The sequence below is a fragment of the Lonchura striata genome, chromosome 2, assembly GCF_050655825.1.
Source record: "Lonchura striata isolate lonStrDom1 chromosome 2, ASM5065582v1, whole genome shotgun sequence".
NCBI lineage: Eukaryota > Metazoa > Chordata > Aves > Passeriformes > Estrildidae > Lonchura > Lonchura striata.
Window position 1 is genome coordinate 132,377,501 of NC_140704.1, and position 16,426 is coordinate 132,393,926.

At 39.1% G+C, this 16,426-nt stretch overlaps 1 protein-coding gene across 7 annotated transcripts in view; it reads right to left on the bottom strand.

Annotated features, from left to right (window-relative positions):
* RUNX1T1 (RUNX1 partner transcriptional co-repressor 1) overlaps positions 1-16,426 on the bottom strand; it is a 114,856-nt gene that overhangs the window by 45,850 nt on the left and 52,580 nt on the right. For all 7 annotated transcript variants that reach the window (XM_021543195.4, XM_021543196.4, XM_077782939.2 and 4 more), the window contains 2 exons: positions 5,022-5,159; positions 1,066-1,307 (listed from right to left, as the gene is read on the bottom strand). In XM_021543195.4, coding sequence (XP_021398870.1) covers positions 1,066-1,307; positions 5,022-5,159 — 380 coding nt within the window. The remainder of the gene's footprint in view (positions 1-1,065; positions 1,308-5,021; positions 5,160-16,426) is intronic.

The following is a 16,426-nucleotide window of genomic DNA, read 5'->3' on the forward strand; positions in this document are numbered from 1 at the left end:
ATATGAAAATCAGTGGAATGTGGATGTTCCCAAAGCCACCTTCAGCTTCTTTACTTGTTCCCCCATCCACAGAGAACCATGTGACAAGCAAAACCCCATTAAACACTTATTTTGCATATGGAAACAAATGGAGAGCAAGAGTTACAAATGTTATACTGCCTACATTAAACTTCCCTTTGACACAGACCCAAGTGAAGGAACATCCACTGCTGTCAGGTAGGGCTTGTGAAGATACAAGCAAAGATTGTGAAGTCACCCCTCAGCCTTAGTGCTAAACAGTGCTGTCAGTCTCTGCTCCAAATGAAATCAACGGCAACTGCAGCTGCTCAGAACAGATGTAAATTACAGCACCACAATAGCATCTTCCCCAGTACATCCAATTATTGCTGAAGGAAATACATGGGAGACAACAATGTCTGGCAGAGAGAGGACTTGGAGTAAAAAGAACCCAGGGCTGGATTTCACTGTTTGCATGTGAGGGCAGCCCAAGTTGACAGATGTAGGTAAGAAAGAGCTGGATTCATTACGCCATACCATCAAATAGAGATAACCTTATCAATAAAGTGACTTAAGTAGCATCAGTGCCTTGTTGGGTTCATAATTGTTTGGTTCGATGATACTGAGAAAGGGTTTTGCACTGCATAACTCCAGTCCAAACATACTCAGCTCACCCTCTTAACAATTGACACTATATACACAGGGCTCTCTTTCCCCATCCAACTAAACTAGGCAAGTCAAACCATATTTTACTACATTACAGGCTTCTAGGTATGTCTACATTAGGGGTACTGCCAGTATAGAATGAAAACTTTCTCACATCATTACACCATAACAATATACTGGAAAAAATAGTCAAGGCTATACCTAGTAGGGAATAGCTGACACTTGTGGGAAGCTAGTCAGGCTACTCATGTTAGCTCTGTCAGCAGGAGCTGGAGCTTCACTCTTGCATGTTTGATACCCCTAAAGTACAATGAATGCAGCGCATGTGACCCAACCACTCATTTATAAAATAAACACATCAAGCAAGGAAGAGGGAAAAGAATAGAAAAAATACTTGCTTACCACAAGTCCTAGCACAAGGGTACGCACTCTCTCCCCAATCTCTGGTGAAATGTCATTGCCAAACTGCTGTAAGGTTGTAAGAAATCTCTTCAGTTTGCTGAGCTGCCTAGCTCCACAAGCTGGCGGTAACTGCTGGTTAGCCAGAGAAGAGGAAGAGGAAGAGGATGGCCCATTGCTAAAGCCATTAGGAGGAGATGGAGCTCCATTTAATGCTGTTGGTGAATGGCTAGTGCCATTGGTTACTGAAAGAAAAAGAGACAGAGGATAAAATAAAGACTGGGGTTGGGGAAGAGATAGAGAGAAAAAGGAGAGAGGGGAAAATCCATCAGCTTATGTTTTCTGCACTTGACCTCAGAATTAATTAAGTTGAACAATCAAAGATAATTAGCCTTTAGAAAGAGTGACAGTCTGCAGTTTATATCTATTTCCCAGTAGCTGGTGATGAATGTTGTAAGGATTGGAAATAACAGCAGCTGCCTCTCACAGAGCCCCTTCAAAATGCTCCTGGACCTGAAAAGCACCATTTGAACACCAGCCTTTTTTCAGAGGATTTTAAAAAGAGAGAGAGGAAAATGGAGAGATAAAAAGCATGAGTGCATGTATGATTGAAGACCAAAAAAAAAAAAAAAAAAATTGCTCTTTGAGGTATAAAAAAACATGCAGACATATTTCATGAAGCCTCAGTTTATCTCTGAATATTTTTACTTGTGTTTTGTACACACAACTGACAGCTGTGTTTATAAAGCAGGACTTTCACGTTTTAACCTTACACCACCCAATGAGAAGGTTAATTTTTCCAATACAGATTCCCTAGCTGCTAACATATGGAGTACACAAAGTTGTCTGTGCAGGTACAAATGCTGCCAATGCTCTGTGTCCTGAAGCCTTGCAGCAAGGGCAGCAAGCTAAACATCAGAAGACTTCCCAGAGATCATGAGCAAATCTCCCTGCTTTCACATGCCTTATCTCTAAAAAGGATAAGAAAGCATTTCCCTCTTGTTGCAAGGTTGCTTTGAGAATAACTATCTGAAGTACTAAGCATTCAAAATTTGTGGCAATGAGATGCATGCAGACATACTGAAGACAACAGAGAGTTTTTGGCAGTGATTTCAGTTTGAATCTTATCCACACACTAGAAGAGAAAAGAGAATCAAACTGAGGACATCCTCTTCCACTCAGGTTAGTTGGAACAGCAACACTCAAAACACATGCCGTTGAAGTTGAATCTGATTTGCTAAAATGACAGCAAACAGCAAGAAAAAGGATGGCTCCCCTAGAAATACATGTGTACTAGTGCACTGGAAGGTGTGGGCACACAGCAACACCTGCACTCAATGGGCCACAGCCCTGGAAAAATTTTCTGATTTTTTTTTTTTTTAATCACTCAGAACCCATTCAAAAAATCATCAAAAATCAGGAACTTGTCTACAGTCAAAAATGCATAGGAGTATCCGTTTAACTTGTTTCCTATTTAAAAGCACAACCAGGACAAGCTAGCAACTTTAAATACTTCCAATGTTTCTCAATGACCAGCCTCTCTGAAGCCAAATATCCCATTCTCATCTCATTTTCTTCATGGATTGTCCTTATCTTTAACCAGGAAGTCCTTTTCTAGGGTGGACACCTACTACTAGCTATAAATCACTACCTATTACTATATTTAAATCACTGCCACAACCTTCAAAGGAGTTTTTGTTGCCCTAGTCACTGCCTTCCAGAGGAATTACAGAAAAAGCTATGTGAATTGTTATCTAGCCTCTGATTGTGTTTTCTCCTAGTTTTTGATTGCTTATTCTGGCTGCATGGCCTAGTGAGAACAAGGATTGGAAAATGCAGAAATAGAAAGAAGCTGGCCTCAGGTAAGTTCAGCTCCCCATGAAGCTCCAGGCCATGCTCTGAGTGCTGCACTGGGGTGGGGTATCTGAGTAAACAAATACGTTGTGATTGCAAGGAGCTCACATAGCCAAAAGTCATCCTACCAGGAACTTAGAAAATGAGGACTGGGGAGAATAGCAACATGTCCTGCTGATCTACCCTGACACCAGCCAACAACACTGTCACCCATAAGGGACTGCTCTAGGCAGAGGGTGCTGGGGCTGATCAAGAAAGCAGAGAACTGTGGAGTTCATCACCTAGCATAGATACACAGAGAAGAAACACTGATAAAGATTCCTCCCACAACAAAAGAAATAATGAAATAGTCCCATGATTTCAGTGCTTTCCTTATAATATCTGAATTTGCCAATTGGCAAAGTTGTGTGTAATTTCTAAAACAAAACCATGTTGCTAATCCAAAAGAATTTAGCATTTAAAATTTCAAACTACAACACGTCAAGAATTTTTAATCATCTAAACCAAAGAAAACAAAGATATTCTAGACCAGAAAACAAGTCAGATCTTTCTGGCCTACAAGCATTCCCGCTGTAGTAATAATAAATGCAACAGACACACTGATAAAAGTGACTGTTTACAGTCAAGCTGGAACAACTAAGCCCAAATTCCAAAATCTGACAGGGTAAAAAGCAAATAAAATCAGGGTTTTTAAGACTTTTAGTCTTCAAATAAGGAGCCCCAAAATTCAAGCTGTGATTCACACACCTTCCAAAGTGCTGAACTCAATCAAATAAACAAACATCCAGAAGCCTTGCGAGGAATGTAAGTGTGATTAAAGAACATTGTCGTATTCCTTTTATGATGGCCAAAGATCATCCTGAACTGATGGCAGGGCATCACACTGGAAAGCTTAATGTGCAAGAACCTGATCTTGCAAAAACCTAGAAACAATTTAACTTCAGACTGAAAGAGCTCCAGTGTGAAGCTCTGGATGATTCAGGTGCTGGAGTTAAGCAACACAGACAAATCTTTGCAGGATCAGGGTCACTGGGTTAAATGTGAGTTTATATGAATAGCTGGCACAAACCCTCCTCACTGTTTAAGTTCAACATAAATTGTCAGGACAGAGTTCCCTGGGATAAGTAGTACAAAGGCCTCCAGCTGGCCTTCTGCATAGAGGTGAATTTTAAATAAGGCATTTAACAGAGAGAAAAGGACTAAACAGACTTAGGCAAGACAAATAGAAGATGCAGCCTTCATTCTGTTTAGGCATATGTATTCTACTATTCTAAAAATGTTTTATTTAAAACGTGAAATGTAAACACATTCTCATGTTTATACTATTACAAGGCAGTATAAAAGAGACCAAAAAAATTGCAGCTAAATCTTAGTATGAGAAATGTGGCTCATTGCATGGCTGTGAAAAGAATAGTCCAGACAATGTGCCAGATTCAAATCTCAGTTATGCTGATATGAATGCAGCATACATCAAGACTAGTAGAGTTTGTTACATGTTTACACCAATAAGCTGAGACAGAGATGCAGCTCTAAGTGATTTAGAGAAGTCGTAACAGACTAGAAACCTCTAGATAAAAATTATGAAAGTACTCTAATTTTGGTTTTATATCAATATTAACTAGACATTATATAGCACTGAAATCAGAATTCTTCACTGAAACATAAGCAGAAGGAAGATTAGTATTTTTTCATTATGAATTATCTCCACTATAAAAACTAAAAACAAACAAACAAACTCCCTGAAGTTTTTATACTAAAGGGAATGGGATCATTTAAATAACATAATGACATGTAAGAGAAGAAGGTCTTCTGTCCTTCTCACAAGAGGGCTAACCTGACCATTAAGTACATGGGAACCCAGTGCTCACTGTTCTTCGACACTGTGAGCCAGTGATCAGTGAAATACTAACACAACTCTCAGCTGAATGTCTTAATACCTTAAAGATGCATTAATCTACTGTGAGCTTTGTTTTGTTTAATTACTTTATCCCAATACAATCAAATGGTATTCCTGCTACTTCATGCACATTTCCCTTCACCTATTTTGGTTTCTGACATAGAATACAAAGAAGATGGAAGAAAAGGAAGAAAATAAGACTAATTACACGTTGTGGGCGTAAATGAACTGGTTCTTGGAGCTCCTTGGGTAGTGGGAGGAGGTGGCATGGTTGGAGGCGTCAGCCTGGATTGTGTCTTCACATCCACAGGTGAGTCTGGCATTGTGGAATGCTTCTCAGTGCGATCTGCAACACACACCACAGGAACACACCGGTTTATTTCCCCAAGCACACCCCCTCTGACAAAAACTTAAAAGCTAATACAAGAAGTGAGCCATTTCAGCATCTGCTGTGAAAGATTACACCTGATTATCTACTCCAGCGTGCTCTTCCCAAATTGCATCATCTAGACCTTACTTAAGAAGGTGCAACACAGATGGTAAGACCTCATTTGTAGCAGTGCTGCATTATCTTTTGTTTTTATTTATAGCATGTGCAGATGCTACCTCCTAAGCAATCCTAGAGCTGCAATAATGCCACCTCCCTTCAAGGCTCTCATGTTAGCCAGGAGGAAAAAACAGATGAAGGAACAGGAAGATAATAAATCCCCTTATGACATCTCCTCCAAAACTAAAACCTGAAGCTCTTTAGTACAGGTGAGATATTGGGTTGAATACTGGTTGAAAAAAGCTCTCTTCATGTCTTTTCTTTGTATCACCTGCTGCCTTCTCCATTGGTTCTCTTTGTAATCTTATGTTCAACTTATGCTAAATACACACACCCTCTGGATCACTGTACCACAGTGCCTGTGGTTATTCTCATATTCACCAGAAAAATAAACACAACATGCCAAAATGGCATGTCAATCATCTCATATGCACACAATTATTTTCAAATAAGCATGTAAGTTTTCACCATCACATATTAAGAACAACTTTCAATGCTCAAAACCTGCAAGATAAGCAGGAACATACCTCCCTAGGAAAACAAAACAAACATAAGGCAAAAACAGGAAAAAACTTAACACTTCTCTTGCAACTGAAGATCTAAATATACAACACATATGATACAAAAGCTACAGAAGTGCACTCTTTTTCCCAACATCTTTTTGAATGACACTACCTTAAGCTGTCTTTTTTAAACCATCCAAGCCCATATGTTTCATTTATTAAGTATGGGCAAAACACAGGAAAATTTACCAGCTAAAGGCAAAATTAAGGCTTTCTCACTCATGCCAGGAGTTTAGCAAGCCATCTTGAAAAGAGATGAGTACAATGATGTTTAGCTTGAATGGGAATAAGTCAAATTCTTCAGTCCCTTCTTTGGGGAGTAGGAGCTATTTATACACAGCCCAAAAGAAGTCTTCCTGAGCTCCACAAAACTATTCTGTAAAGCAAGTAAGTGTTGCTGCTAATGGGCAAGCACGTAAGTCTGTGGTTTTAATTAAAAACATGTCACATTCTATAAATTCTGTCACTTCACTTTGTGACACAATTCCTTGTTCTTACTAACAACATACAAATTTCAATGTAATAATATCTGAAATTTGCTCTGAGAGACAATAACAGAAATTGAATGCAATGCACACATTTAACAAAGAACAGGTATGTTTAAAAGAGCCTCAAAACACTTAATTATCAGAAAACTTAAATATGAGAGAGTTAAAAACAAAGGGGGGGGGAAGGGAAAAAATCAAAACGGCCCCTATACCCTCCAAAAATTAACAACACATAACAGATACCAATCTTTCTCTGTCTGAAATTGGAGAAACTGAGGAAGTAAGTAGTAAGTCCCAGAGGTGCAGCATGTCAGGGAGTGCAATTATAAAAGCCATCTTCAACCTTTGTTGAAATGCCTACAGGCAATGTTTCAGCTCTCAGGGAAAGGGAGTAATTTCATATAGAATTTAGAGACAAGTTTGGGGAAGATGAGCAGTGAAACAAACCCAGAATAGAATGAGGGGAATAAAGATACAGTTTTATAGGATCTGTAGTGTTGATCTAAAGTTAGTAAACCTCAGCTGTGAAGAGTAACAACAATGATTACCTTCTAAATATTAAGGTTGTTACACAGGTAAGTGAAGTATGATTTGTAAATCAAGAAACAGTAAATTATTACATGCTGGAAAACAAAAACAGTTTTCTAAAATTCTCTCTATATTTCCTTTCTGTATCAGTATACTAAACCAGTTAAATCTCTATCTTCAATAAGCCATCAATTTATTATAAAGAACTATGAAAACTCATCTTGAAATGTTAATTACTTCCTTAATAGCTGAATTCATCTTGCACTCACCTCAACCAACCTCAGCAACAAGGGAATAAATAGCTTTCAGCTCATGTTGCAACAGAGGGAAAGAGGCACAGCAGTGAGCCCAAGCCCTCCTAAATAAAGGCAAATATTTCTCCCATGCCAAGAAAGGAGAGAGAAAGGGAGACTTGCCAGAGCTGGTGGGGAGATAACAGTGGGAACTGCTGGTCCATCTGGTTTTCATTCTGCTAACACTCACATTGAACTGTTAAGGAAGGCAGTCCAGGTACACAGATTTGAAGCATGTGGGAGCGCAGACACAGGCACAGAGGAGATGGAGGTGGATGGAAGAAGGAGTGAGAGAAATCGAGCTCCTCTAACAGACTGCTGCTCGCTGCAAGCAGGCACAGCCTGTATCCTCCAATTCAGCTGGTGATAACTAAAGCGATCCTGAGCTGTAACCAACTGCACGGCTCCTGCTCCCGCCCTTCCCTTCACTGCATTGCAAAGTTCAGGTTTGATCAGAAACCCGCTCAGATCAGAGTGGGGAGACTTTCCCACAAAGCTGGCAATGTTTTGCTACTGACGTTGAACATGGTAGTGGGAAAAGAGTGTGCTGGTTTTGCCCTCGAATTTCAGGTTACTCTCTATCACGATCCAAATGGTTTTTACTATCTCCAACAGTTTGCCACCCAGTCTGAAGATTGCTGAACGTAGCCACACACCCCTGTACTTCTCATCTAAATCTACTAACATTAGGTTTGATTTTCTTAATTACCTTTCTTTGGACCTCTTAGATGTAAACACAAACAAGATTTACATTACCACTTACCTTTTCGTTACCTCTCTCTCCCTTCCAAAGCCCTAAACTCTACTCTCCTACCGCATGAATGCAGGCAGGCAGATTTCTCTCTGTCTGTTACTATACTAGTCCTGCCTTCTTTCAGGAGATATTAAGGCTCCTTTCAAGCACACCCCAAAACATCTCTTGCCAGAGTACAAGGTCGTTTTGTCAGAACAGAGATTCTCCATGGGGCAAGGACAAAGGGCTTTTGAAGAAGTACAATGCAAAATACAAAGCTTTTCCACGTGCTTGAAAGACACCATCACACCATCCAGGAGAACAGCCTTTACAACTCTCCATTCCACCCTCTTTAATAACAAAACCCCCGTGGGAGCCATTCTGCTCTTACTGCTACTATTTCACCTGTTCCTTACCTTTTCATACAGCTCCCTGAACTCTGAAGGACTGATGGGACTGAGAGCACCTGTCTACAGCACCCACCACTGTCCCACCACCCACAGCTCCAGAGAACCTCAGCAGCTCTAAGACAGATCACTCAGGGGATGAAGTGGTCATGGAGAGCCACAAATCAGAGCCACCACTGATAAAAGCATTAACAGTTCTTGTGATCTGATCTTAATAAAGCTCTTGGGGTCTGACAACTGACAACTCCAGCTTCTATAATTCGTTATTTATTTTTTATTAATTAAAAAAATAAGCCTAACAACCAACACTTTTTACTGCAATGGCTGACAAATAGCCTGATGATATGGAAGCTAAAGACATAATGATATTTAAGTCATATTCACAAGCAAATTTCTTTTGAGACATGATATTTCACGAGGCTTTTAATGTATGGACATTCTTCATACTAACTCTCAGTGGATATTCTGCTATTCATACATTCAGAGGTAATGAGGATTTGGTAGGGGAAGAAAGAATCCCTCAAGAGGAAAAACTCTGATTTTAACATATCAAAACCTGCCTGGGTAGGATTTCACATACATGTGCTCCAGTTTTACAATACAGAGACATATACATTGAGTTTTGCCTGAAATTCAGAAGAACTTTCACCATGTCTTAAAATACCTCAATTACTTGAATTCAAATACATGTTTATGCTCTTGAGTCAAACCAAGCTCCCCACTTGCAAAGTTAGTTCTGGTTATCTTTTTCTTCAGATGGACCTTGACATTTCAAATAATAACCCTGAATTAAGAAAGATGCACCAGAAAGTTTCATACAGGCAGCATTTCATGCATCCCATTTAGAAGCATAGCCTGTATGTACAGAGGGAGTAAATTCTTTCAGGTGCAACAATTTCTTCCACTGAATCCTTTTAAACAATGACAGACCTGTGCTCCTTAGCCCAGTTCAGATCAAATGGGACTGAAACCAGAGGTCCTCCAAACTGGAAGGAAAAGGAGACATCTGCAACTCATTCTGTAGTGTTCACTGCAATCAGTTCAGGATGGAGAAAGATGGTGAAATAATGGTCTAGTCCTAATCCATACACACAACCCTCTGGAGCAGCAAGAGACTTAGAATAAATTTAGAAAACATGTTTCAAGTATGCAGAGATCTATTGCATTTGCTTTGGATTATATTTTTTATTTAAAAACAAACCCAAGTAAAACATTTTGAAATACACATTCTTGAATCTCCTTTACAGCATAGAGTGAAGAACTGTGATTTAACCACAGAAGTATTTTGCTTCATTTAAAATTAAATAATGTTGTAAAACCAACTTTAAATTATGATATTTCTTCTGTGGATTTCTTGGTTCATAGAACTATACTGTTCTTGCTGTTCATTCAGTTTTTATGGTAGAGGTGTTTTTTTTATCACTATATTTAGCTTTTAGGTGAACACTGATATTTACTGTAAGCACAGTTAGCTTCTGAACCAAACAAGGAAGAGACAAAGCATGCAGGAGCTGGGGCAAAAAGAGATGTGCCTGCATTCAAACTGAGTTACTTTACTTCCTGTACCCTACAAGATTTAGTCCATTTTTAAAACAAGGCGGTCTTTCATAAATGGCAACATTTCAGCTCACATGGCACACGTCCAAGTCTAACGCATCAAGGAAAGCTGATGTATGGAACAAAATATGGAATATATAAATACTTTACTGATACCATTTCAATAGCCAATTCAATGTCAACCATTTCTAGGAGTGGTGTGTTTTCAATTTCCTTTTTTAAATGAAAAAAATTGTGGTATAATACGCTGTGGCATTTATTTTACTTTTAGTTAGTGCAAACAGTTCCAGATGTACACTCAGGCATGAAAGATTCTTAAAAGATGCTTTATATTGATTGTACAGTACTTTCTACTTTGGTGCCAACATTCAAAAAATAAAAATAAAACTTGCTAAATTAAAAGAGTCCATTGTCTTGTTTCTTTTAGACTCACAAAAAGAGCAAGCCCCACATATGACAGAAGGGATTAGAACCTGCCTCCACCACCCAAGTTACAGGAATCAAGACCTAAATCTGAAGGATTTAATAATGATTGTTTCTTAGACACCTTGGACTAATTTCCATTATTTTGAGAGGGTTGGCAGGGAATTTGCAAGCAGGTAACCACAGACTGTGAGTCGCAGTGGAGATGAACCTGAAGTCAGACAACCACAAGTCCAACCACAGAGGACAAATTCCACAGCTCTTCCATCCATAACACTATCATGTTTCAGCCAGTAAGAACTTCTCCTTCAGATGTGGCCAAGCCACACAGCACCATTAGAAATAGGCAGTGTTTGTGGAGACCCACAACTCCTGAGCCTCAAACCTGCTGCTACACCAAGCAGGACAATATTACAAGATAGCCTTGGTTGAAAAGAACCCATCTGAGAATAAGAATGCATGGCATAAGCCTGACATATCTGGTAAATCCCACCCACTCCATGCACTGGACCCCTGGGGAAACCTGCAAGTCATTCAATGCAGCCATAAAACATGACATGTGAACAACACCACTGCAAACCCTCTCCCTGCCAAGCATGCCTGGGATTTGTTTGAGACTGGTACAGTCTTCATTCCATTCCCCTCTTGGCCCTTTTGATTTCTTGGTAAATAAATAAGGACCTAAACATACTGGATGTTTTTGTGCTATACACAACAATCTCAAGCAGGCATAATACAGGCATAACTTTCTCTCAGCACCAGATGCAGTCATGTTATTGGCTTAGAAAGGCAATATCACTGGATTTCCAGTTCCCCAGTAAAGAACTTTTACTTCCAGGTGATTTTCAGGAATGCAGTATCAGAGATCTACTCAGACTCTGTCTTTTGTCACAGAACATTACCTCTCCAAGATTTATCCACCAGGAATCAGAATCTATGTGAAGTGACTGATGGATATGAACAGCAAAGTTTACAGATGACATAACATTTCAATGCTTCTTTAGCATGCTGGGTATGACGCTCACATATTGAAGATGACCCTTTTGCAAGAGCAATATCGCAATTTTGCTGCAGTCTTATCTTCATTCTCCTCTGCTCAGATAGTTGAACAATTCATATCACCAGCTATTCTTCAGAATAAATGAAAGCACATTCAATTTACCCATTTATGCTCATTTAATATGCAATAGCTAGCAGAAATTCTGTATCCTGGGAGTTCACTGAAGTTATCTGAGGCCAAGTTACAAGACTTTTCTTCAGCTGTGCTAAAATAAGCCTTTAGCATAATACAATCTACTGTCTCCCAAAAGCTGAAAGGGATTTTTGTGCTACTGTCTCCCAGCTTTGGTAGACCTTGTGGATGATATAAAGCAGGTAAATAACTAAAATGCTTTATGTCATGTCCTTGTCCACAATGGTACCTTGACTGGTCTTGACAATCATAACCACAAATGCAGAAGCATTCTCTTTAATTTCTGTTCTCTATGGTGAGAGGTTGTGACTGGCAAAAAGACTTGATCCCATACTCATGGCTTAGCAGCTGAAGGCCAAATAATTGCGCATATTATAAAATAAGTAATGCTGAGTTCAATCTCAGAATTAAGACAATAATGTCATGGCTTGCTTTGCTTGAACATATTATTTTTTCCTGAAAGAAATAAACTTGCCTTACCATATAATTTCCTTTTTAAGGGAGGGGGGAAGTGGGGGGGGAATAGAATAATAAACTTTTCCCACTCATTTAACAATCTGACATGTTTTGACAGTTTCAAAACTATCATAAATTCACTTTCAGTTATTTAATAAAAACTGGCTCATGTCAGAATTGCACCTTTTTTTCAATGCCTCTTTCCTCCTTCACCCTTTCTGGCTTTGTGAATTTTACTGTGTATAATTGCTTGGATGCAGGAATGCAGGGAAGAAGAACACATTCTAGATCTAGATGATTTAATGATTTATGAAATACTTAGTGAGAACAGATAAGCAAAATAAGGGCCAAACTGTGGCAGCTGCCCTTAGTTTCCATAAACCCCCAGAAAACAAAGTCTACAAGTTCCTTTGTCATGGATGAATACACAACACTTGGCCTGTAATGAAGCTGAAGACAATGTGGATTTCTTCTAAATATCCCACCAAACATCATGAAAATTCCTCTATATATGAACTAATGCAGTTAATAAGCAACAGTCCCATAGCCACTATTGAAATACTATTTTCCCATTTACATTTTTTCCTAGATCTTTTGTTTTTGTTGACAAGCTATCAAACTAAGAACTGTGTGTTTTGAGTGGTTCTCTTGTGTTTCACGTCACAGGAAGTATTACTGCTATTCCAAACCCAGCTCACTGAACACTGAGGCTCTAGTGAAGTGACAAAGTGTCACTCTCTGCCTCTGGCATGAAGAACTGAAGAACAGCCAGAGCAAGCACTGGCCAAACTCACACTCCAGCATCCCTGACAAGCTACAGAGGTGACCACTCCTCTACATTAGCAATCAATCCCTTTCCTATACAGGAAATCTTCATGCTTTCAGTACTTTCAGTACTGAAAGTACTTTCAGGAGTACTTTCCCAAAATCTCCCTGACCACTAACTCATTTCCTTTCTGCACCAGCATCCCTGGAAGGCCTAGCCTTGTCAGGACTATACACTATTTGACAAACTACAGATGAAGGCAGACTGATATCTAAGAAATACAAATGCCAATTGAATCTAATTGGTATTGTTTGCGTGTTCTTATATACTCAAACCACACACAGCACAGATCCTTCCCACCAGAGCCAAGATTTTTCTCTCACATCAACTGAAATTTCATAATTTGGTCTCCAGAAGTATATTTATGTTTTTAATCCAAAGATTGTCCAATCCTACATTAACAGTAAATAACAGAATCATGGGAAGACTTGGACTGGAAAGGGACCTTAAAGATCATTCCCTTCCAGCGCCCCTTGCATCAACAAGGACACCTTTCACTAAACCAGGTTGCTCAGAGCCTCATCCAACCTGCCCTTGAACACTTCCATGAATAAGGTGCCCACAGATTCTCTGGGCAACCTGTTCCAGTGCCTTATCATCCTCATAGTAAAGAACTTTTCCCTAATAACCAGTCTAAACATACTCTCAGCTTGAAACCACAAGCTTGTTTGTTACACAATCCTAAAAGTCTGAAGCAAAATAATTATGAACTTCTTTATTTTTAATGCACTTATACAAAGTGTAAAGGATAGCTGTACTCATTTTAGAAAAGTCCTAAGAGAATACTAACACGGTATTTCATTAGACTGAGCTGGAACTGAAGTCTCTAATATAGACTCCATAAAATAATCTAAAACAACTTATTTAAATTCAGGAAAGTTTAGGCAATAAACTCCTCTGCCAAAAATCAAAAGAAGTTACTACACCTGTAATTTTAAGAGGCATTGCTTATATTTGTATAGCATGCCAGAAGTCCTTTAGGCTCAAAAATAATCAAATATGTGTGTAGGAGGTGATATTTTTCATGGTTATACTGTGAAAAGATGACACAGAGACTATCAAGAAGGTTAATGGATATACTTTTAGCTTTGCTTGATTTTAAAATGTGGAATTTGTCATGGACAAAGTCAAGATCCTGTAAGGTGCAGAGTGGTGGTAGCCAGCCTGGGATAGGCTGCTCCCCATCTTGTAGATCAAGGTCCCAAATCCCTACTCTATAAGACTGCACCATTTTACCCATCCAAAAACCCAGTTCCTCCAAGTGATATTTCAAACAAGTGAAAAGTCTGTTCCATTAGACCAGATGTGCAGGTCTGGGGAGCAAGACCATACCCCTAATATTGAAAGCAGAGGCAGCCAAACTCCCTCTCTACCAAATACCAGAACAGTCTGAGCTCTGCTTATTCCTGCCATCTAACACAGACAGCTAAATTAGCAGAATAAATGTCCCATATAATCACTAAAGAGTTAGAGTCTCTAATTTTTTAATATCTATGGCTGCTAAATCAGGCATAAACATTCCCATATAGATCTGGGTTCTTTGCCTCATGAGAACCAGAACATTCAGACTGCTCTCACAGTGTGGCTGCTGCTGTACACAACAATTGGTGGTCCTCAGTTACCAGGCATAATAACTCCTTGGCTTCTATTCAGCCACTCAAGACAGGTATATGAAAATATATAATGAAGCATATTTCCCCCAGAAACCCTTGTTCAGGTGCTGACACTGTTAGTTACTTACTGCCACTACCAGAAAGACAAAAGTGGAACTATAGGCTTTCCTTATCTCAGTGTTATACACTGACCATCTTCAATAATGTAATTTATTATACTCATCAGTACTTTGGCATTTGTATAAATACACACTTTGGAAAAACTATAATTTCATATAATCAGCTGATGCCATTGAAGATATCCTTTATTTACATGACTCACTGTCTAGACAGAGTGTGAGAAAATACTCATTATTATTTACAAGTCAGCCCCTCCTCAGTGCCACATGTCACACCAAATGTCTTTTATTTGGGCACTGGATTACACCTTAATAAAGCAGTGGAGAGGTGAGAAAGGGGAAAGAGAGCTTCAAAACTTCACAAGAAATGAATACTCAAGTATCTTCTTAGATTATACAATACTATTTATTGACAAATAAGCTCCCAAGCAAAGCAAATGCTACCATTAGTAAATCCAAAACTGTGTTTTGAATCATCTGACCTAACACATCACATGCACTCTTAAAAGTGAATGTGAAATAGTATAAGCATACAGAGGAAGAAGGAAAAGAAGGAAATAGTGTTTGTGTATGTCGTTTAAGACTAACCAGTATAAAACCATATATAAGACTATATTTAAGACTAAAAAGTATAAAACCAGATTAAACCTCTTTCTGAAGCCAGCAAATTCACACAAAATCATATTGACACAGAAATTTCTGGTGATCTCACCCAGAAGGAGAGATGCTGGGTTAGCCTTGCAGGCAGACTCCAGCTCCAGAAACACTTAAGAATATGTGTTTAACTATAGACACTGAAAACAGCTGTAGGTAAACTAATGAGACCACTCACAGGGTGTACAATTACACGCAACGTTTCTAGACCTTAAAGTATCACAGCAGTCTTAGTCTTGCACAATAGAGCTTAGAACTTCCTTCTTTTGAAGCATCTTCCCTATGTTTTGAATTTTAAGTAGCAGACCCCAGATAAAGCCTGAATTCAAAGAAAAATCAGCAATTACTACAGAATCCACAGAAAATATATGCAAATTTTTGAAACTATTTCAGGTATCATAGCATTGCCAGGATTGATGATGGTTGTACAATACCATACTTCATTTCAAGCCCAGCAGATTCAAATTAAATGTTTAGGGTTTTTTTTTTTTTCTTCAACAAATACATTAAAAATATTTTTATATTTATAGAACAATATTTTCATCAAGCCCCTTAAACCGATCACTCCAACATGGCAATATTGATCTTTGTGCATCAGTGCTGCTTCTACGGCTCTCTTCTGTACGTGTAGATATGTGTGTGCCCATGAGCGTATGTGCACACACACTTGTACACATATGGGACCAAGTGTTACTTACTTGGTCTTGTGTATAAAAATGCTGGGTGTGATTATTTTTTTTTTTAACATGCATATTTAGAAAACTGTAAGAGGGAAAGAGCCTTCAATTGCACTGAAGGGAGTGTTAAATGGAGGGGAAACTTGAGGGCGAGAAGTCAGACACGAAGGAGAAGCCGCTCAATAAGACGAATGCAAGCAAAATATTGACAAAGTGAGGAAGTCTGATGCATTTGAACTCTGAATGTTCCATGTGGATGCACTTAACCCTTTCTGATCTGGTTGCATTCTCTTGTATATATATAAAAAAATCTTATGAAGTGTAGCTTTAACTCTCTCTGTGCTATGGAAACACCCTACATTTGGCCTTGGCCTACTTGGGCATATACATTTTGCGTCTCTGAGAGGTGGGTTAAGCTATAAAGCAGACTATTCCCGAGCAGGATGGAAACGCAGGAGCACCGGGAAGAGCCCGAGCGCCGCCGGGAACGGGCACGGGCGAGCGAGACCACTAGAGGGAGCCGGCATTGTGCCGCGG